Source organism: Scylla paramamosain, chromosome 9, assembly GCF_035594125.1.
Source record: "Scylla paramamosain isolate STU-SP2022 chromosome 9, ASM3559412v1, whole genome shotgun sequence".
NCBI lineage: Eukaryota > Metazoa > Arthropoda > Malacostraca > Decapoda > Portunidae > Scylla > Scylla paramamosain.
The window spans coordinates 25,925,261-25,949,850 of NC_087159.1; the positions used below are offsets into that span (position 1 = coordinate 25,925,261).

Below are 24,590 nucleotides of genomic sequence, written 5' to 3' on the forward strand. Positions count from 1 at the left end.
AGAGTGAGAGAGAGAGAGAGAGAGAGAGAGAGAGAGAGAGAGAGAGAGAGAGAGAGAGAGAGAGAGAGAGAGAGAGGGGGAGAGAGGTATACCCATCATCTGCCAGCGATACGCCCATCATCTTCCCGCGGACATCAAGAAATGAGCAATCAGTCACCTGCAGGGGATGTTGGTGGCCCTGAGGCACTCCGCTTGGCACTCCTGGCGCGTGGGTACGTTGTTGAGGACCAGCCCGTTCACCTCTAAGTCGTAGCCCGGCACTCGCACGAACGCCCACGCCTTCCCGCAGGACCGCTCTGAGGGGAGGCAGATGGAGGCACACTGAGGACACTTGTCATGATTCATTAAGAACACGAAGCAGGAAATTGTTCGTATCTGGAGTCGCTGCTGCAGACATTACGTAAAATGGACTGAAAAGTTTTTTTTTTTTTTTTTTTTCGAAATTATGCTCTAAACTTGCACATTCACTTTAAAAGATTAGACACATTTACGAATAATGGGAAGAAATAGGTAGGCATGTTTTATACAGGGACTGTCACGGGCTGGCCTGGTGGCTTCTTCCAGTTCCCCTTATATTATGTTCTTATCTTACTTAATAACTTGAGAACTCGTAGCAATCAAAAGATTAATAAGCGACGGCAATGGAGTAGGTGGGCATGTTTCATACACGTATAGGTCTGATGGCTTCTTGCAGATTGTTGTATTTTCTTATGTTCCTATCTCGTATAGTAACTTGAGGACCCGTAGCAATCACATTATGAGAGCGTCTGTAAGCGATAACAATGAAACCAACGGAAGACAACTCACCCGGAATGCAAGTTTTCTCGAAAAAGGAGACGGTGGGCGCCGTGGTGAGCCTGTTGGGGTCGTTGTCAGTGCCGCGCTGGAGGGCGTAGCAGCGCTGGGCAGTGGAGGGCGAGGTGTCCAGCGTGACGGCTAGGCAGCGGTCCCGGCGGCGGTCACACTCCTTGAGGCACTCGATGGTGATGCCCAGCTGGTCGCGGGTGCGGATCTCTTCCCTGGGGGAGGGGGGGTAATGTTACAACAGTGTGCGTAGCGGGGTGCGGAGTGGGCTGAGGAGCAGCACACGCGGAGGTTAACTAATCAGTGTGAAGCTCCTGTCACACCCACCCGCTGCTCAGATCAGGCGTTCTCTTGTTCTGTAGCCTTGATAAAAGATTTAGGTCAAGGGATGCTGAGGATAATGTGTTCTGTTCCTCACTCAGTGGTGTTAAGATGACCTGATGCAGAGCATTAGGTGTTCTCTTCTTTATTTGATGGTGTTTAGGTTTAGATAAGCTTTAAGTCAACTCTTGCTGAGGATAAGGGTTTTTGTTTTTTCCTTTGTTTAATGGCGTCAAAGAGAATTAAGCTATAAAATGCACTATAGAGATTTGATTAGCAATTTAAAGAAGCAAATTTAAGCTGCGACGGAAGTAAATAATAAAAAACATTAAAATGTGAAGACTGAGGTTTTAATACAATAGATTAATTATTTCTTGTCGCGCTCTGGTTCATAATTGGCTATCACTTTTACTTGGAAAATCTTATAGAAAAGAAAAACTAACTAAAAAAAAAAAAGACAATGATAAGTTGATTTAATTTACGTGTCCTGTGAGTGCCGCGAGATGGCGTTAGTGTCACCGCCTTACCTTAGAGAGCCAGGATTTTAGCATTGCTCTTCTCTCTCTCTCTCTCTCTCTCTCTCTCTCTCTCTCTCTCTCTCTCTCTCTCTCTCTCTCTCTCTCTCTCTCTCTCTCTCTCTCTCTCTCTTTATTTATGTTTATTTATTCATTTAGTGTTAGTAAAGCTCTTCAAGTTTAGTTCGAAGCCATGCCAGGAATTTTATGTGGCTCGTGTTTGTCTTTCACTTCCTGCTGGTTGTCTTCCTGGCACGTGCTGAGGCCGCTCGGGGCTCGCTGGCTTTGCTCTGTTAGTGGCCACGTTTTTATCTGTTTAATGGTTAGGGTTATGAGGCTTTGGTGGGCTGGCATGCAATGGTACTATGTTGAAAGCGCCGGCAGGGGTTTGGACGCAAGCGTGCGCACGCGCGCACACACACGCGCACACACACACACACACACACACACACACACACACACACACACACACACACACACACACACACACACACACACACACACACACACACACACACACACACACACACACACACACACAAGAACATAAGAAATAATGGAAGCTGCAAGAAGCGACCAGGCTTACACGTGGCAGTCCCTGTATGAAATATACCTACCTATTTCCACCTATCATTCCCATCCATAAACCCGTCTAATCTTCTCTTAAAGCTCCCTAATGCCCTAGCATTAACAACATGATTACTGAGTCCGTTCCACTCATCTACCACTCTATTTCAAAACCAATTTCTTCCCATCTCTTTCCTGAACCTAAATTTTTCAACCTTGAATCCGTTATTTCTTGTTCTATCCTGGTTGCCGATCCTAAGAATTTTGTTTACATCCCTCTTGTTATAACCCTTATACCACTTAAAGAATTCTATCAGGTCCCCTCGTAACCTACGCCTCTCTAAAGAATGTAAATTTAACAGCTTCAACCTCGCCTCGTAAGAAATATTCCTCATCCCCTGTTTTTTTTTTAGTCATTCTCCTCTGTACTGATTCTAATAGATCTATATTTTTCCTGTAATGTAGAGACCAGAACTGCACTGCGTAGTTTAGATGAGGTATATACTATTCGGGCCTTCTACTTTTAACGCTCCTAAGAATGAATCCTAATACCCTATTTGCCCTGTTTCTGGCCTCTATGTATTGTTTTCCTAGACGGAGTTCAGAGCTAACTATAACTCCTAAATCTTTCTCGTATCCTGTACCTATCAGAGTTTCGTTGTTTAATGTGTACCTGCTGTGTGGGGTTTCCTCTACCTACGCTAAGCTCTTTGCATTTGTTGATATTAAACACACACACACACATTCACGCACGCACGCGCACACACACACACACACAAACACACACACACACACACACACACACACACACACACACACACACACACACACACACACACACACACACACACACACACACACACACACACACACACACACACACACACACACACACACACACACCCTTCTAGATTAGACTTAGCTTTAGGATAAATGTTAAGTATTTTCCCAGCCCCTCTGTACATTTTCAGTTTGTTAACTGCCTAAAAAATAAACCGTTTATTATTATTATTATTATTATTATTATTATTATTATTATTATTATTATTATTATTATTATTATTATTATTATTATTATTACACACACACACACACACACACACACACACACACACACACACACACACACACACACACACACACACACATTCATGCACATGACACACGCCAAACAAGGAAGCTGGAGCATGCGTTCATTTGTGTAGTTGCAAAGTGTGTGTGTGTGTGTGTGTGTGTGTGTGTGTGTGTGTGTGTGTGTGTGTGTGTGTGTGTGTGTGTGTGTGTGTGTGTGTGTGTGTGTGTGTGTGTGTGTGTGTGTGTGTGTGTTTGTGAGTGTGTTGAGGGAAGTAGGTGGTAAGGTTTTTCCTTAAGTACTGAAGTGTGTCTTGTAGGATTCCACGTAAAGTTAACATGTACATTTGCTGGTCTTTCATTGTTCTGTTGAGTTAAAAAGTGTTTACTCTGCAGGATGAGGAGCGCCGCCTCGCCGCCAGGGTGAGTGTTGCAGGCAGCCCTCCACTGGGATGTTGTGCTGTTGTCTTCCTCACTGTCTGGTGGAACTGTTACAATCTTGGTGTCGGCGTGAGTGTTGTGTCAATTGGTTCTTGAGGGTTCAAAGCGTCCCGCAGCTCAGGCTGACGCGGGGCAGCCCGTGCTAGCAGGCCGCCGCATGCTGCCACATCCCGTGCCGGGGCCCTGTTAGTTGTTAGATTGACGCTGAGCCTCGCCATCCTCACTGGCCCTTCGCTAACTCTGGTTCGTCACACAGGCGGTCTGATCAAGCCACAATCTTACAGCTTGCTCATGACACCCGAAGAAATGTCTCATGTAGGGTGTGCATGACTAATTCCGCGCATTCGTGTGTCAAGAATCACTTTGATGTGATAATATCGGGAAGGAAACTCACTCGTAGACAAAATGTGTTCCAGACAGCTTCCTTAACAATATCATGCAGCCTCAATGGAAAGAAACAGAACCAAAAGGCTGTTTTCTTTCTCCACTGAGAGGAGCACCGGTCAACCCAACTGTTTGGAATACACTTTGTCTTCAAATGATAGTTTTCTCAGCCCCTGCACTTGTGTTCACGAGAGATCGTCAGCGGCTGAAAAGGTCATCCCGCTGGTGCAGTTCTCCCAGGGGCGGGGCGGGGCGGGGCGGGGCGGGGCTCAGCGTCACGTGCAGGTTAGGTGAGTAGCGACGAGTGTGCCGATGAGTCCTCCTACCCGGAGTGTAGTCGCGAGTCAGGCCGCGCCAAGACGTAGCTGGTGTAGGAACTCTCCCACGTGGCGGTGGCCTCAAAGGAAGCTTTCACGGTGCCTCGACCAAAGAAGCCCACCACTGGGCCGGCTCCGGGGCGGCCGCCCCCCATCAAGTTGACACCAGGCCTGTGAGGCGCCACCACACACACACAAGGTTACTAACACACTCATGCCAGTCACTGAAACGTGGTGGAGGGAGGTGGTATGTCCGGTAGTGGTGTGATGCCTCGCAGATGTGTCAGGTGGTGTGCCATTGTGTTGATGGGGTGTCCCGCGGCACGCCAGGCCAGGAGGCGCGCCTTAACCCTCACCTCCTTGATGTTTGCCCGTAACATACCATAATAATGGTCATATTATGACTATATTAAGACCAATTGTAATTATGTAGAAATGATCGCGCGCGCGCGCGGGCACACACACACACACACACACACACACACACACACACACACACACACACACACACACACACACACACACACACACACACACACACACACACACACAAGCAAGAAGGCCCGGGTTCGAATCCCGGGAGCGGCGAGCGAGCCTCTTAGTGTGTAGCCTCTGTTCACCTAGCAACAAGTAGGTATGGGATGTAACCCGAGGGGTTGTGACCTCGCTGTCCCGGTGCGTGGTGTGTCAGTGGTCTCAGTCCTACCCGAAGATCGGTCACTATGAGCTCTGAGCTCTTTCCGTAGGGGAACGGCTGGCTGGGTGACCAGCAGACGGCCGTAGGTGAATCACACACACACACACACACACACACACACACACACACACACACACACACACACACACACAGGTGTGCCCACTATGAGTGGGCAAAAAAATCTTGACTACAAAAAAGGTGACTGCCGCCGCCTGCAGCACAGGCTGCCTGGCGGTGGCGGCGGCGTCTCCCGGTCCCAGCCAATACTCACCGCTGTCCTCGCAGGTCGACGCCCAGCACCTTGTCGTAGGTCGGAGTGAAGCGGCAGTCGTTCACTGTCGGGGACACGCTCATTAGTACCTGCACACACCTGGCTGCGCGCCGCCCGCCGCCTCCACTCATCACTTCATCATGATTTACTTGGAGTTCATACTCTGAATTTTGTTTGTTTCAATTAATGAGACGAGCGACGAGTACTGCAGGTGTGGAGGAGGCGGCAGTGTGGGGAAGTGTGGGGTCAAGATGGCGGCGGCGTGGCTGTGCTGCTTCCAACACACTCCTTCACTGCAACTTGCAGCACGTCCGGCGCTGCACTGAACTTTGAGACACTTCATATACATTTTCATCTCATATCAAGTTTTGACTCGCTTCACACACTCGCCACACGTACAACTCTAATGGTTGCGAGTAGTTTGCGGTGTGACTTGAATTAAACCAAAAGTTTGTATAATGAATGTAACGTGAGCCAGAGTGCTTCGTTGGTCCGGCAGCGCCAGCCTCGCCTCACCTGTCGCCACACGCCCACACCCACACACGCCAGCCGGAAGTTATACAAACAGATCATAATTGTAATAGTTAGTGTGGTGCTGCAGACGCAGGGCGCGGCGTCACCTCAGGTGTTGTATGTACAGTTTGTTAACATGTCAGTGTCTCACAAGCGTCACATTCATCTGTCTATTCATCTATGTGTTCATCTACGCGTTAGAACTACAGGAACATTCCGTCCACTACAGAGTCTTAAGCTTCCAGCGTGCCGTGAGTCTGGTCAGACAAGTTGATGCGTTAGTGCAAGCTGTCAGCGGCTTCTGTGCAAGCCGTTCTTGGCTGAGTAAGCAGACAGAGCTATTCAGTCAGGTCTCAGCGCGACAGGAAGTCATAGCATTATAAGTAACAGATAAACGGCGATTTCTGCGAAATGCATGTACAGTAACTATTCTGTCCGTGATGGACAGTGGCTGCGTCATGCCAGCAGCGGGATGCAGCGGGTCATTACAAGGCCTGGCGCGGGGCGATGCAGGGCAGACACGGCGCTCATCGGGAAGCAGGGCGAAAAACACTAATTGTATTTAAAAAATGCTACTGATAGTAAGAAAAAAAACTGGCGACGTATGTGCTACGAGTAGCGAGCTGCGCAGGCGAGAACGGCAGCCCACGCCATCATGCGGGCCAGCGGCGCCACGCAGGCTGAGAAGCGGTTAGCACTGGCAGCAGATGAAGGTCGTGCACAAGACAGTGCTGACCAACCTAAGGAAGGAGACTTAGTGTCCTCCTCGTCCTCAGGATCTGAAGTTAAAAATTTAAGATAAGAAAGTTGTTTTTGAAAGATGGAACCTAATATTACTAAGTGATATATATATACGAGTATATATATATATAGAGAGAGAGAGAGAGAGAGAGAGAGAGAGAGAGAGAGAGAGAGAGAGAGAGAGAGAGAGAGAGAGAGAGAGAGAGATCTGGCTTTAAGTAACGTGTGGTGAAGGGTGAGGCAGTGACTCGCTATCTACCACGTGTCTTGCCTGATACCAGACTGGTGCCTCGTCAGCCTCCCTTCCTGCAATGACACACGCCTACAGAACTCAACACTACGTATCATCCGACTACTGTAAGCTCAAGTCCGCCTTGTGGCAGGACTCGTGTGGCCGTTACCGGTACACTCAGTAACCAGTGAACACGGCCTGTGGCTCCCCGTTGTGGCCAAGGATCTGAGGGCCACCGTGTGTCCGGCAGCGCTGCAGGCTTACCAGGGGCAGGAGGGTCACGGGGGCGGGCGACGGGGGGAGGACGCGCCTCGCCTACCACGTGTGGGTCGCACAGGAAAGCATGACGGCCTGAGCCCCGTGACGGATGGAAAAGCTCAATTATTCCTTTAACAGTACGCGTCGTGGCGCTAACGACAAACACACACTCTCTCACACGTCAACAGGCAGATGTAACAAGAGGAAATCTACACTAATGCCTTAACAATTCCAGAACGTGAGTGATGTGCGTGACAAAGGCCGTAACCGTGATTGAGCTTTATTGGCAGTGAAATTTAAGGCCTATTAAGATCACATCGCGTCTGGAATTCCTAGGTGTCAGTGAACTATAGAACAGCCACTGTCATCTTGGTGTGTGGAAGCAGTCGTCACCCGCGTGATACCAGCCCGGCCCTCAAGACACCTGAATCCTGAAGGCAACGAGGCCACACTAGTGTAGCACAATGACAAACAAAAGAGCAGCAGGACGCGGCCGAGTTGGTCACATTTTTAAACACAAAACTCGTCCGGCGACCAAGATGACAGTGTGGTACAGAATCTGCGTTGTGAACAAACCTCCTCCTGCACCAACACCACCACCAACACCACCAACACCACCAACACCTCCACCACCAACGCTGCCTCCTCCGCTGTCTGTTGGAGAGATCGTACGTGAGTCAGGGTGCCGCTGGGAGGGAAGTCTGGGGAGGGTGTCTAGGAGTACGTGTGGGTGCTTACAGTGCAGTCAGTGTTAGTCATGTGTCACGGCAGACTGTAGTGATCGGTGGTAGTACAAAAACCCCAAACAATTAACTTGGCACCGTTAAAAATATGAAAAAGCCCAGCCCAGTACATCTTCAGTTTTAGATAACTCCTTTTGGCCATTTTTTTTTTTACGGACTGGCAGCTCAGGGGGTCTTTTTTATATAAACTTTTGTTGTCCTTGGCCAGCACACCTCTTTCATAAAAAAAAAAAAAACTCGTCAATGTGGGTCCAAGTGGGTATCCCAGGGTAGTACTCCAGTTCAGGGAGTAGTGTAGATCATCGCGGGATCAGGAGTGAACAAGGGCTCAACAAGGAGTCAACCAGGCCAGGTAACACTATGGTTCGTCACAGGTCAGGGGTCAACAGAGTCAACAGAAATTCATTATCCCATGTTAGGTAGTACTGTACGTAGGTCACCTCAGGGTCAACAGGGTCAACAAGTGGCTATTCAGGGCAGCATTCCAGGTTGCCTCAGGGTCAGGGTCAACAAAAATTATCATGTTACGTGTGTAGGTTATCTTAGGGTCAGCAGGGTCAACAAGTGGCTATTCCTGGGCAGTATTCCAGGTCGCCTCAGGGTCAGGGGTCAACAGGGGGTCAACATAAGATGGATGACATGCACAGGTGGAACTTTACCTCCACATGACTCTTACTCACCTAGATCAGGACCTGCTGCTCCACCGAAGTCTCTGTCACCTCCACCACCTCCGAATCCAATGCCAAAACCTCCACCTCCTCCACTTCCTCCACCAAAGCCTGATCCACCTGCTCCTCCACCGAATCCTGGTCTACCTGCACCACCACCAAATCCTGTTCCACTTCCTCCTCCACCAAAACCTGGTCGACCCGCTCCTCCACCAAAGTCTATTCCACTTCCTCCTCCACCGAATCCTGGTCGACCTGCTCCTCCACCAAAGTCTATTCCACTTCCTCCTCCACCGAATCCTGGTCTACCTGCACCGCCTCCAAATCCTCCTCCACTTCCTGTTCCACCGAATCCTGGTCTACCTGCACCTCCACCGAAGCCTGTTCCACTACCTCCACCTCCAAAACCTGGTCTGCCTCCACTTCCTCCACCAAAGCCTGTTCCACTTCCTCCTCCGCCGAAACCTGGTCGACCTGCTCCTCCACCAAATCCTCCTCCACTTCCTGTTCCACCGAATCCTGGTCTACCTGCACCTCCACCAAAGCCTGTTCCACTTCCTCCACCCCCAAAATCTGGTCTGCCTCCACTCCCTCCACCAAAGCCTGATCCACTTCCTCCTCCACCAAAGCCTGGTCTGCCTCCACCAAAGCCTCCAAATCCTCCTCCACTTCCTCCACCAGTGCCTCCTATCCCTGATCCACCTCCTCCAAAGCCTGATCCACCAACGCCACCACCACTTCCACCACCTCCGGATCCTCCCGTTCCACCAAAGCCACCTCCACCTCCACCTGCAGAGTAACAAAGCAGTCAGAAGCTTACTCGTAGACACACTGAGGCGGCACTTCAAATTCTACTTATTTCTACTTAAGGCCTATCCACACCAAGAGACTTCTGAAATACTTATGAGAAACAGTCTGAAGTAATTTGGAAACTGTCTGGAAATATTTGAGGACATCTTTCTGTTCACTCATCCATCCATCCATCCATACATACATACATACATACATACATCCATCCTTCCCTCCATCCATCTATCCACTCATCCCTCCATCCATGAAAGTTGTCTTCAGATTGTTTCCAAACAGTGCTTTCTCTATGTGGAGAGGCCCTTATACTACTTAACTCTACTACTTTACTGTGTGGTGTAGTTCATGGCTACTTACATCTGCTTACTTACAATTATGTGAAAGACGTTACTTTATAGTGACTTATGCAATTTTTTCAACATTACTTCACTCACTCATACCCCGCACATCACTACTACCACTACCATTACTACTACTACTACTACTACTACTACTACTACTACTACTACTACTACTACTACTACAACTACTATCACTACTATTACTACTACTACTACTATCACTAACGTTACTACTTCTACTACTACTACTACTACTACTACTCTACTACTATTACTATTACATCACTACTACTACTACAACAACTATTACTACTACTATTACAACAACTACCACTACTACTACTACCATTACTACTAATACTAATACTAATACTACACTACCACTACAGCCACCATCACTGTGACCACACCACTACCACTACCACTACCACCACCACCACCACCACCACCACTGGCAACACTCAAAAAACCTGACATAAATAACCATCCCTGTTCATAAAATGCAAATATGTGATGCAGATGAGGGAGGTACGATGGCGTGCTTGGCCCCCGTGTGTTTTGTTAATGCTGATGTTTACATGTACAGTTATTTAGTCCACTGTGGGGCAAGGAAAGAGACCAATAGGAATGCAGAAGCTGACCAACAAACCCACAGACCAACAGACCCATACATTCCCTTTTACCCAAACCCCGCGGCCTCTGGAGTGAGGGGAGCAGAAAGGAACACAAAGATAAAACAGTAGTAGATTTGTTCCCCTTTACGAGGTTCTTGTGAAAAGCGTCCCTTGCTTCAGGAGGAAACAGGAGGTTACCACATCACCCTCATAACACTCTTGCTACTTCTCACCCTTATCCTCACTCTTATCGTTCCCTTTTCTGCTGCCGTCCCTTACTAGTCACCATCATCATCATCATCATCACTAATACCCAAAGCAAGAGAGAGAAAAATAATAAGACTGATAATAATAATGATAAGTGTTTCAAAACTGGGCCTTTTTTCAATGGATCTTTTCTTCTTTTTTCTTTCTCTCTTTCTTTGCCTCACGCCGGTGCCCCTCTTACATAAAAAATAAATAAATAAATAAAATAAAGTTGCTGTTTATCCATATCACTTCTCCCTAACTATTTTTTTTTTTTTTTCCTCTTTTCACCTCACATAATCTCATTCACCCTCCATCTGCTGTGGCTTCTAACCAATCAAGTACAGTTTCAAGACACAACTGAGAGCTAACAGAGGAGTTGACCACTGTAAATACTGAGCGTAGTTATATTCGTTCACTAAGCTCATCTAACTTTACTCAAATGGTATGCTTAATCCCATAATGTCACAAACAGTCAAAGGGTTAGAGAGTGAACCTGAGTATTTGAAGGGCGGGAACTGGACAACACGAAGAGCTCCACCCACTACAGCTACTACTACTGGGACTCCTACAGCTACAGACACACTTTTATATAAGCTCCCTAGGGTCTATTTCACCCAGAAACATTCCACCCACAGGATTTCTACTCACAACCACTACCACTAACAACTTTACTCACTATTACTGGGACTTGTACAGCTACAGACAGATTCCTTTAAATTCCCCTCTGATTAGTATTACCCTTCAGCGTTCTACCCTTAAGATTTCCCCAAAAAACAACACCATGATAAGCATTGGGTTCACTAACGGGAATTCTCAAGGGAAGATACATTTGGGGAGGAATCTGTCGTGGAGTTTACCTGACTGAAATTTGCATCACCCCTGCCTATCCCCTCATCCTTCACACCTCACACCTGTCTCCGTGTTAGCGTCCCGTACCTGTGGTGAAGTCTCTGCACTGCTTCTCTGCGAACATGGCGCCTCGCATGAACTGGAAGGCGTTGTTCCCTGCGTCCGTGCCCGTGTCGCCGCTCAGGTAACACTGGTTGGTCTGCGTGTTGCTCTGCGGCGCCGGGAAGGAAGGTGCACAGGTCAATAGTGGGAGGTGACTCAGTGGGCTAGGACTCATCACAGAAGATCGTTATATTCTCTCTCTCTCTCTCTCTCTCTCTCTCTCTCTCTCTCTCTCTCTCTCTCTCTCTCTCTCTCTCTCTCTCTCTCTTCCTTCCTTCCTTCCTTCCTTCCTTCCTTCCTTCCCTTTCTTTGGCTTCATTCTCCAGCTTTCTCTACTCTCTCTCTATCCTTCTCTGTCTCCTTCCCTTCTTTCATTTTTTTTTCATCCTCGTTCTTTCTCACCCTTATTACCTCCCTCCCATCCTCCCTTCCTTCTTTCAGCCTTCCTTTCCATCACCCCATTTTCCCTCTTTCCCTTCCTCTCTTCAGCCTTCTGTTCCCTCCCCCACTCCCTCCATCCTCTCTTTCAGCCTTCCTTTCCATCACCCAACCTTCCCTCTTTCCCTTTCTCTCTTCAGCCTTCTCTTCCCTCCCCCATCCACGCCCCCACCCCACCCTCCATCATCCCCGTCCCCTCACCATGCTCAGGAAGGAGTAGGAGCGACAGTTGAAGCTCTCCTCCAGATCACACGCCCTGCGGCAGGTGGCGTCCGTGAAGGCTGAGGTGGTCTTGGTGGTGTAGATGAGGTAGCGGTCACGCTGGTTGTTGCCGTACACACAGTCGCGAGGTTCTGGCGGGGAGAGGAAGATCAGTTACGGCGCCACGATAAGACCATACACAGCAGGCAGAAAAATAGATAGAGATATGCAGAGTACGGAAAGTGAGGGTGTGATAAGTGGGAGCAACAGATAATGACACTTTGAACAGGGAGCTTTTAAGACGCCAGGGAATAAAGTGCTGAAAAAGAAATCTAAAGTAGGAAAGTGAAGTCATAGTGTTGCTCTGACCTTGCTTTTGAACTGTTTGTTTTAGGGATTGGCGCTTTCTGTGGGACGCTTTGTAATGAATTTTGTTGTCCATGGCCAGAGTCTGTCTTGCATGAAGAGGGAGGAAATAGATGAAGAGAGAGAACAATGAAGAAAAGAGGAACTAATGGAGAAAATTAAAAATGTAGAAGGGATACAGGATGGCTTTGTAAGAAAAAAAAAAGATGAGTAAAGATTGATAAATACGGATGGACGATAGTAAAAAAAAGGGGAAAACAGAAAAGAGAAAAAAAATTGAAAATTACACAAAAGAGGCTGAAAATGGCATGAAGAAAATAGAAAAAAAAAAAAAAGGGAAGACAAAAAAAAATGGCACAATAAAGAAAAATAACTACTTCCCACACACACACACACACACACACACACACACACACACACACACACACACACACACACACACACACACACACACACACACACACACACACACACACACACACACACACACACACACACACACACACACACACACACACACACACACACACACACATCAAGGGGATAAGAGCACGTACTGGGAGCGCACTGGTTCTCCATGTAGTCCACATTTGGCGCGGCCTGGAAGGAGTTGCGAGCCGAGAACCGGTTGTGGACGGAGAGGCGACACACGCGGTTGGAGTACTCGTAACTGACGGAGCGACACACGAACCGCCGCTCCTCCAGACACCGCTCCATGCACTCCGACTTGCTGCGGGAGGAGAAGACGGAGGCGCAGAGGGTGAGAGGGTGTGTGCTTATGTTGCAAATGTGAGAAAAGGTAAATAAATAAATAAAAGAAAAAGAAACGTTTGAAAGTGAAGAAAAAATGTGTTTGAAAAGCGTGTTCTGAGATGTTGCAGGAGGGGAGGGAGGAGTGGCAAGGGTGCAGTTAGTGTGTGCTTATATTGTGAGTGTAAAAAGAAAAAAGTATAAAAATGTGATCAATAGTAATGAAGAGTGTTTAAAAGGTTTCCTCTGAGAAGCTGCAGGAGGGGATGAAGGAGAGGAGGAGGATGAGACAGTGTACGAGTGTGAAAAATGTAAAAGGTAAGACTGAAAAGCGTTTTTAAGAAGGATGTTTCAAAGTGTACGATAAGCTAGTTGGGTCTATCATACTCTTTAGCTCAGATATTTTGAAGAGTGTGTGTGCGTTGAATTATTATGATTTTGAGAGGTTTGCTGGTGAATAATAATGGTAACTCGGAAAAGGGTACTAAACATGATTAATGATAGCTTTGAAGGTTGTACGAGTAAATAACTACAGTTTCGAAAGGTGAACTATAGATGAATCACTTTCCTGCTCGCTCTCTCTCTCTCTCTCTCTCTCTCTCTCTCTCTCTCTCTCTCTCTCTCTCTCTCTCTCTCTCTCTCTCTCTCTCTCTCTCTCTCTCTCTCTCTCTCTCTCTCTCTCTATTTTTTTTTTTTTTTTGCGTGTTTCAGATGAGTGTAAACTGACTATAAACTGTACAGCCTTTTGTTTTCTTTTTTTTTTAACAGGAATTCAAAACAACGCTCATGTTTGTTCTCTTACATGAAAAAAATGAAAAAAAAAAAAGTGAACAACCGGCGGAAGTCCACGTATTAATAGGAAGAGAGGGGAAAAAAAAGACCTTGTTATGACACACACACACACACACACACACACACACACACACACACACACACACACACACACACACACACACACACACACACACACACCTGATGCCGTTCAAGGTTTCACGATCTCTGCCCACCAGCTCGAAGTTTGGTATTCTCTCGTAGGTCCACAGCAGGCCGCACCCACCCCCTGTAGGAGGAAGGCAGCGTGAGCACAGCATAGCACAGCCAACACAACACAGCACATCCAGCGATACCTCCAACACCTTCATTAGTACTGTACCTTCCTGCGGCGACGGGAACACAAGGGAACACAGTAGATGGACAAACTTCAGATCTGTTATTTTAAGTGAGGATGTGTCTTTTGCTCTCGCTGATAAGTTAGATTGTTGCATTGTAGGTATTGCTTTGCCCAGCTGATGTTGTGTGAAAGAGTATGGCAGTGTACTTTGAATTTTGAGTGTACGAGTATGTTACAATATTAGACTTCTGAAAGAGATTCTCAGTACAGTATAAATCCCACTATTGTGCCACAGACTACTTCACGTTGGCAGGAATAGCATATATGTGTGTGTTTACTTTTGCCTGTACGAGTAAGTTACACTGTGCTGAGCCATTGGAGATCTTCAGTATAATTCAAAGTCCATTCTTGAGCCATAAACTCGTTAAACTACTTCATGTTGGCAGGTACACATTCTCCAGTGAGGTTCTACCATATTTTCCTTCACTGCCTGATCTTTTTTTTACGTAAGAAGGGCACTGGACTACACCAACAAAAAGGGAAGAAAAAAAACACTGAAAAAGGCCCATTTGCTTGGTATGAGGGTCTGGCGTCACTCACTTCTCAGACACACAGCCTCGAAGTACGCGGCGCCGCTGGATTGGCGGAGGTTCTGCGGCTTCTCGGAGGACCCCGTGTCGAGGGCGTAGCATTCGAACCTGTTGTAGTCCAGATTGAAGGCCATGCAGCCGTCCGCGTTCTTGCAGGCGTCGGCACAGTTCTGGGTGATGCCTGCGGGGGGAGAGGCGGGATGATTGCCAGTTCTGTGTTTGTGGCGGGCAGTTTTTTGTTTTTTTTTTCATAATCCCCTACAATTTTAGGTTTTTTTTTTTTTATTACAGTCTCCTAGATAGTTTCATAGTTTAGAAAAGATTTACTAATTAGACTTCCAATCTCTCTTTTTTATGTTAATTCATGTCATGCAGGTGGTGATCTGAATGTTGGTTAAGAGTGACCGTGGTGGTGAAAGAGTTAACAGGCGTATTTCAGATCATGTATATGCTCAGAAGGTTTTGAATGTATTTTGGTTTCTGTTTTCTTCAGTTTTCCTTTTTATCTTTTTCGTGCTTTTCTCTTCATTTTCTTCATCCTTTTTTTTTTTTCATACATGTAATTAGTCAGGCGGTTACAAAGTCCCGCCACACCCCAGCATGCGACGCCCTGCGCTGCCACTCACCTGGGACGAGGCTGGAGTTGAGGATGTTGGACTTGACCCCGGTGAGCTCGTAGCCCGTGACCTTCTCGTAGGTGAGGCTGCCTAATCTGCACCGATCTACTGCGAAGGAAAATCCACCTGGAGGAGGGTGGCACCAGCAGGCGGGGCCCCCAAGGTCGGACCATTAGTGAGGTGGCGGTGCGTGGCGTGCGGGCGGGTGGGAGGGAAGCGGGGCGTTGAGGAAGGAGCTAAAGGGGACTATTTCAGCCTTTCTGTCACCAGCATCAACGCGCGAGGAGTCTCAAGCACACTACATATACACAGAGCCTGACAGAGTTCAACACTTACTGAAGCAGACACGAGGTAGCGGCGCAAGATGTTAATGCAGCGGTTCTATTGATACTGCGACCCCCCAAAAGCGACAACACTACGACTACTACTGCTACTTCTGCTTCTACTGCTACTAATCGTCAGCTTTTTATTAAGGGCAACTACTTTTTTTATCTTTCTTGTTGCAACTACTCATAGCACTAACACAACGAAGATTGGCTTAGTCGCTGCTACTCTGATGTCAAAGCAGTTTTAGTTTCTTTTATAGGATTTTTTTTTTCCCCGTTTGATATTGCGACTTTTCTTTGTTACAATCGATAGTGTGTGTGTGTGTGTGTGTGTGTGTGTGTGTGTGTGTGTGTGTGTGTGTGTGTGTGTGTGTGTGTGTGTGTGTGTGTGTGTGTGTGTGTGTGTGTGTGTGTGTGTGTGTGTGTGTGTGTGTGTGTGTGTGCGTGTGTGTGTGCGTGTGTGTGTGTGTGTGTGTGTGTGTGTGTGTGTGTGTGTGTGTGTGTGTGTGTGTGTGTGTGTGTGTGTGTGTGTATGTGTTTCAGTTCATCCTTAATCAAGCAGGAGGGCTGCAATGAGCTCTTCAGGGTTAGTTGAGTGTGTATATGCGACGCTGTGATGTTGTGATGTACTTATGGTTGTGTTATGAAAGCAGCGGTTACGTACTCGTAGATGGAGTGGGGAGCTATTTGTCTACGAGGAAGTGCTTGTAGTGGTGGTGGTAATAGTGGTGGTGGTGGTGGTGGTGGTAAGCGGTGTGGTCTACGTCTCAAGTCCGACCCGAGAGTCATGACAAGGCCACTGGGGCCGCCTCACCTCACTGCTCTCTAGGACTTAACACTGTCGCCGCACTGGCGCCTGCCGCTACTCTCTATCCCAGGTAAGCCTGTGACAAAGTCTGGCTTTGCGAACACCTACTGAATTTGAAACTCAGAAGTATACTCAAACAAGAAGAGTTAAATCATAAATATTCATGTATACATAGTTATTACATACTGAAGTGAAAACAAAAACGAAGGAATGTATACAGTGACGTAAATGTTTGTCAAAAGAGAACAAGGAACATAAATCTCCACCAGTGAATTTTTGGCTTCCTTGAAAATGTATAAATCTGACTGAAAGTAAAGGCAAGGCAGCATAAGGATGGCCTAACGTACCTCCGCCAGGGCGTGGCCTGAAGGTGGTGGGGCGTATCGGGGGTCGCTGGTTCACCGTGGTGCCGCCCCCTCCTGTGCCTCCTCCACCGGTTCCTCCCGTGACTCCATTGTCTCGGTCGTCCCCGCCGCCGCCGCTTCCGACGCCGCCGCCGCCTCCGATGCCGCCGCCGCCTCCGATGCCGCCGCCGCCTCCGATGCCGCCGCCGCCTCCGACGCCGCCGCCACCCCTGCAGTCCCTCTCAAAGTAGGTGGTGCCGGGTCTGTTCTGCAGGGCTGCAGTGCCTCCTCCGGACGCTGGCCATAGAAAGATCACCGAAAGGATTAGATAGCAGCAAACAGGAGCAAATTCCACATTAGTAAACTTAATTGTACCTAAATTGCATTCCCGTAGGCATTAAACTATGAAATGTGCCATTAAAGTTTGCCTTGCTATACACTTAGCGACCTTCAGTAAGTCACCATACCGGCCGCCAGCGGCGCCGCGGGTCGTGGTGCTGCTTACCCTTGTCGTCGCCGGAGATAAAGCACTGCGACCCGGCGGGGTAGAAGGACAGCGATCGACAGTTGAACTTGCGGTAGTTGGTGCAGGACCTCTGGCACTGCTGCTCCGTCAGTACGCCGCCGATGGTGTCGTCCAGGTAGACAGGGTAGGCGCCCTCTGTCTTGCGGTAAGGGCATCTGTCGTCCACTGCACGGGAGAGAATGACGCTTCGATTAATGGCAACATTTTTTTGCTTCATTCACTCCATGCGAGGCACGCTGAGGCCATTCAATACTCACGCAGCGATGGGAAAGGCTGGCGTTTTCACACACACACACACACACACACACACACACACACACATTCAAGCAGCTATATTTTGAGCTTGCCAGCATGTCCATCCGCCACGTACCAGGGATGCACTGGTTCTCCAGGTACTCTGTGCTGGGCGAGGCGGCCTCCACGTAGCTGTCGGGGTGGGTGCGTCGGTCGCTGCGGCTGAGGCGACACACGAGCTGCACAGAGTCGTACTCAGCAGACCTGCACAGGAAGCCGGTCTCCTGGATGCACGCCTGCAGGAGGAGTGGTGTTAGTGTGTGTGACAATCAGGGTGTAGTTCCTGGGTCGCGGGTGTTACAGGATTTTTTCCCCAACAAAAGGACACATTGTTCTGGAACATGCTCAAACACCAGTGTCGGATGGGCGCCTCACCTCTATACAGTCGCGGCGGCTCTGCACGAGAGTCTGCTGGCGGTCGTCGAGGCCCCGCAGCTCCATGCCCGGCGCGCGTTCGAAATGCCACACTCGGTCAATGCATTGCGGCGGCAACTTGGCTGAGGGAGAACACCAGCGTGACAGACTCATATTCGCCGTAAAGCAGACATGTACAGCAGGCAGCGGTAAAGAACACAGTCACGGTGCAGCGTGCAGGAATGAATACTGTAGGTGTACTGAACAGTAAGCACTATGTACTATTGCGAGAACTCTAACCTGCTACAAGAAATGAATGAAAAATCACTGAAAACTGGTGAACTATGTTGACAGCGTAGAAAACTGATAATCCTCAGGAAAAAATGACACAGTTTTGCGTTTTCGTCACTCAGGCTTGTACCAGATGATAGTTTTCTCAATAATACACAGTGTTTCAATCTCAAAACAACACAAAGGTGGATCCACGCATGAGGTCCCCGGCTTGTCTGGCATGTCCCCTCACCTCGCACACATATTTTTTCGAAGTAACTCTTGCCGGGCGAGCTGATGATGTCCGTGTTGCGTCCCTGTGTGTTGCGGTCCAGCTGGAAGCACCGTCCCAGCACGTAGTCCACGGCGAAGGCTGGACACTCGCCGGAGTCCTCGTGGCAGCGGCGGGCGCACTTCTGTTGGTGTGGGAGGAAGGGTCAGACAATTAAACAGATCAATAAACAACACAATCCCTGAAGAACCTTGTCGTATAGAAAATTGTGATACTTATTCAAACACTCATAGACCCCATAGACTGTTCCTCGCAGGTTGTTCACTGCAGAGTGTGAGTGGAAGAGAAAAGATTTACCTGATGATTTAATCCTTAGTGGCTGTTCCAACACACCACCCACAATATGTAAGACTTCATCATCATGTGAACATAGACAATAAAGACCAAAGTGATGTCAGTCGCTTACCTATGCAAACAAGCTCTCATTGACATACTTTTAGCGTCAAGGCTGCTAAGACTTGACCTGATGATCTGTACTGACCTCGCTCAGTCCGCCAGGGCTCGTGTCCAGCTGGTAGGCGGATTCTCGCGCCGTCCGTACAGTCTGACCCGTGATCTTCTCGTAGATGATGGTACCCTGGTCCTGTTCGCACTGACCTGTGGCACGGACAGAGGCGCGGCGTGAGTGGCGAGAGTGGCTGGGCGGTGCGCGTCTCAGGACCATATTCTGAAACCCTTCTGCGCCGCACCTCCACTACATTCAAAATTCTAATTGAAGTTTTTTATTATGTTTTTTACGGTTCTAGCGAAAGATTAACAACATTTCTGCTTTATTAACAAGAGAAACACTCTTAAGTTCATAATTTATGTGGCCTTTGAAAATACTCGTAGTCGTGGTGAGAATTTCTGAGTCCAGGCCTCGATAACATCTAGAGGCAAGTGTGGGATTGAGAGTGCTGAGTTAAGACAGTGCGGAGTCGAGGCGTGAAGATTATATCATTGTCGTGTTAGTGACTTGAATGAGATCTTGATGCCAAAAAAAAATAAATAAATAAATAGATAAAAAAGAAAAGAAGGAAAGTAAAGTTAATTTAGCAGTATGACCGTGAATGTGTGTGTGTGTGTGTGTGTGTGCGCTCATGTACTCACTGACGGTGCACTGCTTCTCGCCGGTCAGCACGCCAGTCTTGAGCGGCAGCACAGTCTGGTTGAGGGACACCGAGTCGTCCCCGGAGAGGTAACACCTGGGGGAGGACACACCTGTTATTGTGCGGCTCCCGGGAGAGAGAGCGAGCGAGCAAGCGTGGGAGAGAGAGAGAGAGAGAGAGAGAGAGAGAGAGAGAGAGACGTTTGGAATGATTTGTAGGTGGTAATAGTAGTAGTAGCAGCACCTGTAGCAGTAGTAGTAGCAGTAGTAGTAGCAATAGCAGTAGTTCCTATGACTTGAACTCTTTCAGTAAGGAGGTTTCAAAACACTTATCCTGTAATTTTTTACTACCGCTTTCGACTCTGTTCGGGGATCGGTATCTCAGTGGTCCCTTTTTTTTATTGCAGTTTGTTGTCCTTGACCGGTGCCCCTCCTACATAAGAAAAAAAAAAAAAAAGCAGTAATGGTGGTGGTGCAGAAGACCGACCTCTTCTCCTGGGGATCGAAGGTGTAGGCGCGGCAGTTCATGATGCGCGTCGTGTCACACAGACTCTCACAGTCACTCTGGATGTTGGCGAACTCGAGGGCGTCCATGGACACCACCATCACCTCGTTTTGGACCACGTAGCGGCAGTCGGGCAGCGCTGAGGGAAGCACGAAGCAAGGGCGTCAGGGCGTCAGGGCGGCAACAACACTGCACAAAGCAGGGTCTCTCAACAACCAAAGAACGCTAAATACCCCGTGAATATTGATCCCTTCTACCCGCGACCGCCGCTACTCACGCATCACACACTGGTTCTCCATGTAATCGATGAAGGATCCTGGCGACGACACGAAGTCCGCCGGCTTGGTCCTGCGGTCCTCGCGGCTCAGGCGGCACAGCTTCTGCGTGATGTCGTACTCACAGGACCTGGCGAGGGGAGGAGGTTAAGGGAGCCCCGGGGAGAAGGAACTGGTTGGTGAGGAACGGAAGGAATGGTGTGTGTTGTGTTGGGTTGTGTAAGGCGAAGGAACATCATGGCAGGGAGGAGGGTTACCAAGGAACAGACTCGCATGGACGATGAGCTGACATCAAATACACTTGATGGAACTGAAGAAATTACAACCGTTCATAAGTGAACGATGAAGCAAAAAGCATTTTTACGAATGTGCTTTATTATCCCTATCTAATACTTGCAGGTCAGTTAAGTAACATTGCAGTCTGTCTCGCAAAGGAAACTATAAGGGAAGACTGGCCAAAATTACCCAGCAGAACATAAGATTACGTTATTGAGACAAGCACACGTGTCATCAGATCCCTGCAGCGCCACACACCTGCACACGAACTCCGTCTCGGCGAGGCACAGCTTGAGGCAGTCCGCGCGCTTGTCCACGTTGGGGAAGGTCTTGTTGTCGTGACCCTCAAGGAAGGAGTCCAACACTCGCTCGAAGGACCACAGCCGCTCCTGCCCGCACAACTGGTTGTAGTCCAGCTGCGGCGACCCTGCGTGGATGGAGGAACTCAATGGCATTGTTTTCTACACGCGAAGGACACTAAATGTGTTGTGTGGCAGCCTTGTGTTGCCGCCATAGTGCTGTGGTGGTGGTGGTAGAAATGAACGGACCAGCGTGATGTAATCGTGTTATTGTTACTTATTTAGCGCAGTCTTTTTTTTATTTGTGTGTGTGTGTGTGTGTGTGTGTGTGTGTGTGTGTGTGTGTGTGTGTGTGTGTGTGTACGAATGAATTAGCAATGAGTGCGAGATTTACAACAATGCATGTCAAAAAAGCCACCTCCATCACGCGTGTCTCCCGTGGCGCCACTCACCCCCCGTCAGGCAGATCTTCTCGAAGTAGTTGAACCCCGGCTTGGCCACCAGCGAGGAGCGGCGCCCCGAGGAACTCCGGTCATAGGCGACGCATGTGGACTTTTCATATTCTGCAGAGGATGAGATACTGTGTTAGGAGAGACTGTAAGGCGCCACTCAGTCAATTAAAAATAAACGCAACTCTCTCTTTGAGCTCCATGCGCGGCCTTACACTCCCAACACCTGTTCAATCAGCTGTTCCTTTTCATAACCTGCGGGGGATGAAGGCACTGTGTTAGGAGAGACTGGCAGAAAGAGTCATCAATCAGTGAGAGAACCAAAACTCTTCCTCCTTGAGCTCCACACGCGGCCTTGCACCCCAACACCTGCGTCTCAACCAAAATGTCCCTTTTTCCCGTCTCTCGTCACCTTGCACGCGCCACCTCACCTCGCCCGCGTCCCCTCCCGTCACTCCCGTCACCGAGGAAGTTTTGCTCTGGTTTTTCGTTCCACTCCGTCTCGCCTCGAGCGTGAGGAACGTCTCTACTTCCGGCCAGTCCCTCCTTGACTCCTGATCTAAGCGATGCGACTCAGATCTGGCCTCAACTGAGTGTGCCAAATGGTACATCAGAGCAGCGACACTTTTTTTGTGTGTGTGTGACCTGCATTACTCTGAGATCTAGAGGAAGTTAAAGGGAATGCTCTTGTCTGATGCTGCATTGTGAGAGAGAGAGAGAGAGAGAGAGAGAGAGAGAGAGAGAGAGAGAGAGAGAGAGAGAGAGAGTACTAATTGCCCTTTGTGATAAAACTTTTCATGCCAGTATTAATGAACTTCTTACTGTTACATCCTACTCATGCATGTTTGTAAAATTCAGTCATACCATCCATTCGAAAAACTCACTTCACTATTATAAAAAATAAAAAAAAAAACACCTAAACAACTGCCTTTCCTTGACAAACACCTCAATAAACACAAGACACATCAAACACATCAGCTGTCGAAAAACTCACATCACTCATTATTATAAAAAATGAATAAACAAACAACTGCCCTTCCTTAACACAACAATAAACAAAAGAACCACGAAGCATCAAACGCCTCAGCTCTAGGGAAGCCGTAGCAGCCCCTCACTCACCGACACTGAAGCCTTGACACTGGGGGCTGTCCTTGCAGAACCCGTTGCAGTCGCTGGTAATCGCCGCGTCCAGGTTGTTAAAGAGCGGCGTGGAAGGCTCATTGAAGGTCACTCCCACTGTCTTCTCCATGGTCAGAGTCCCGCCGAAGCATTGGCCTGAGGACAGAGGCAAGGGAGAGAGAGGGAACTTTAACGCCAAGGCCACTGAGGTGTAAGTACTTCCTCTTGTCCGTGTTTTTGTGAATCCTGAAGGTTCTTATCAGTTCGGTGTTTAGTTACGTAGTGTTCGTATGTCGTGTTTCCGAGGACTGGTGGTAGTGTGTGTGTGTGTGTGTGTGTGTGTGTGTGTGTGTGTGTGTGTGTGTCATGAAATGTATCTGTCAAGGATTGGGGCCTTGAAGATTGTAGTGTTTGTGATGAGATGATGAAGTGAGAGAAGGAGGAGGAGGAGGAGGAGGAGGAGGAGAAAAAGAAGAAAAAAGTAGTAGTAGTAGTAGTAGTAGTAGTAGTAGTAGTAGTAGTAGTAGTAGCAGTAGCAGTATTAGTGGTATTAGTAATAGTAGTAATATTACACACACACACACACACACACACACACACACACACACAACGGATGGGACACTCAGGCATAACGGAAGACAGAGCAGAATACAACAGGAACTGCCTTCACCCTCGGCCCTCCTGCTGGCGTTACAAGGACGCGGTGTTTTTATTTCAGGGTGTCTTAGTGACGCATCTTTTTAGTGACTCCCGGCACCCACCCTCCCTTGACGCTGCATCACCAAGCCAAGCAAGGTGCAAGGGCAATTGGTGCAGAAGTGTTTGGTGTCCCATAGTCACGTCCCTTTTCTCCTCTAACTGACTTACTAGTGAGAATGATAACTAGCAATTGTTGGTAAATCTTATGTGCTTGTTGTAATGTTAATCTCTTTAGTGTTTTAGTATCTCTCTATATGTCTATGTGTGCTCCTGTGAACTGTCTGTCTGCACTTAGCTCTATCATAAACTGTTTGTCTATATCGTACGCTCCTGCCAGTAACACCTGCTCCTATGAACTGCTTCCCCAGGCTACATCAGCAACACATTAGCTGCTCCCTCACTCCTTGACTACCCGCTTGTTTCCTTACCGTCATGAACTATTTTCTTTTGATCTACATTCTCCGTCGGCTTAAAGATTATTGTAATTTAACTCTTTCACGCAACAATGCACATCACTAAAAGCACAATGAAAAAAATTCTACAAACACCTACAAGAAAGAAAGAACGGATTAGAGAAACAGAATCAGCCGTAGCCAGTATGTGTAATAGTGGCTGCAGGAAAAAGGAACGTCTGAGAGTGTCTTTGAGTAAGGGAAGAATGAACAAACCACTGAAAGAGTTAAACAAGGTGCTCGTCAACAGGATGACCTCAACACTCACCCGAGACGAGGGAGGGCAGCCCCACCAGCAGCAGCGGCAGCAGCGGCGGCGGCAGGAACTGTGAAGAGGAGAATAACATTAGTCAGATCCACACATGTACCCTAATCACATCCTGCAATTCCTGACACACCAACGGAAGCTGTGGTAATTAAAAGCCCTCAGCACAGTGCACCACCTTGTCTGAGCCTCACACCGGAACACTGCCACCACCGCCTCACCGGAAGGCACCTGTATACTGTAATTAAGTACTCTAATTATGATTTTATTGGAGGAGATATGGGTATAACTATTTAATTACGTTGTAGATGTGGGCATAGCTACTGTATTACGCTATCTGGCATCGCGGTGCTTGTGTCCAGCCTGCACTCA

General features: G+C 48.2%; 1 protein-coding gene across 12 annotated transcripts in view; it reads right to left on the reverse strand.

The window, feature by feature from the left end:
• The window catches only part of LOC135103765 (uncharacterized), a 78,801-nt gene that overhangs the window by 17,415 nt on the left and 36,796 nt on the right, over positions 1-24,590 (reverse strand). For 3 of the 12 annotated variants that reach the window (XM_064010464.1, XM_064010465.1, XM_064010469.1), the window contains exons 2-27: positions 24,222-24,279; positions 22,803-22,958; positions 21,687-21,797; positions 21,194-21,362; positions 20,662-20,789; positions 20,367-20,523; positions 19,882-19,976; positions 19,274-19,389; positions 18,754-18,916; positions 18,252-18,373; positions 17,953-18,112; positions 17,562-17,747; positions 17,060-17,353; positions 15,588-15,704; positions 14,972-15,142; positions 14,233-14,320; positions 13,068-13,240; positions 12,145-12,296; positions 11,491-11,614; positions 8,556-9,332; positions 7,709-7,786; positions 6,642-6,680; positions 5,389-5,452; positions 4,430-4,591; positions 808-1,019; positions 158-296 (exon numbers count right to left, since the gene is read on the reverse strand). In XM_064010464.1, the coding sequence (XP_063866534.1) occupies positions 158-296; positions 808-1,019; positions 4,430-4,591; positions 5,389-5,452; positions 6,642-6,680; positions 7,709-7,786; positions 8,556-9,332; positions 11,491-11,614; positions 12,145-12,296; positions 13,068-13,240; positions 14,233-14,320; positions 14,972-15,142; positions 15,588-15,704; positions 17,060-17,353; positions 17,562-17,747; positions 17,953-18,112; positions 18,252-18,373; positions 18,754-18,916; positions 19,274-19,389; positions 19,882-19,976; positions 20,367-20,523; positions 20,662-20,789; positions 21,194-21,362; positions 21,687-21,797; positions 22,803-22,958; positions 24,222-24,279 (4,211 nt within the window). The remainder of the gene's footprint in view (positions 1-157; positions 297-807; positions 1,020-4,429; positions 4,592-5,388; positions 5,453-6,641; positions 6,681-7,708; positions 7,787-8,555; positions 9,333-11,490; positions 11,615-12,144; positions 12,297-13,067; positions 13,241-14,232; positions 14,321-14,971; positions 15,143-15,587; positions 15,705-17,059; positions 17,354-17,561; positions 17,748-17,952; positions 18,113-18,251; positions 18,374-18,753; positions 18,917-19,273; positions 19,390-19,881; positions 19,977-20,366; positions 20,524-20,661; positions 20,790-21,193; positions 21,363-21,686; positions 21,798-22,802; positions 22,959-24,221; positions 24,280-24,590) is intronic. The other 9 variants (XM_064010467.1, XM_064010466.1, XM_064010468.1 and 6 more) reach the window with 9 other exon arrangements.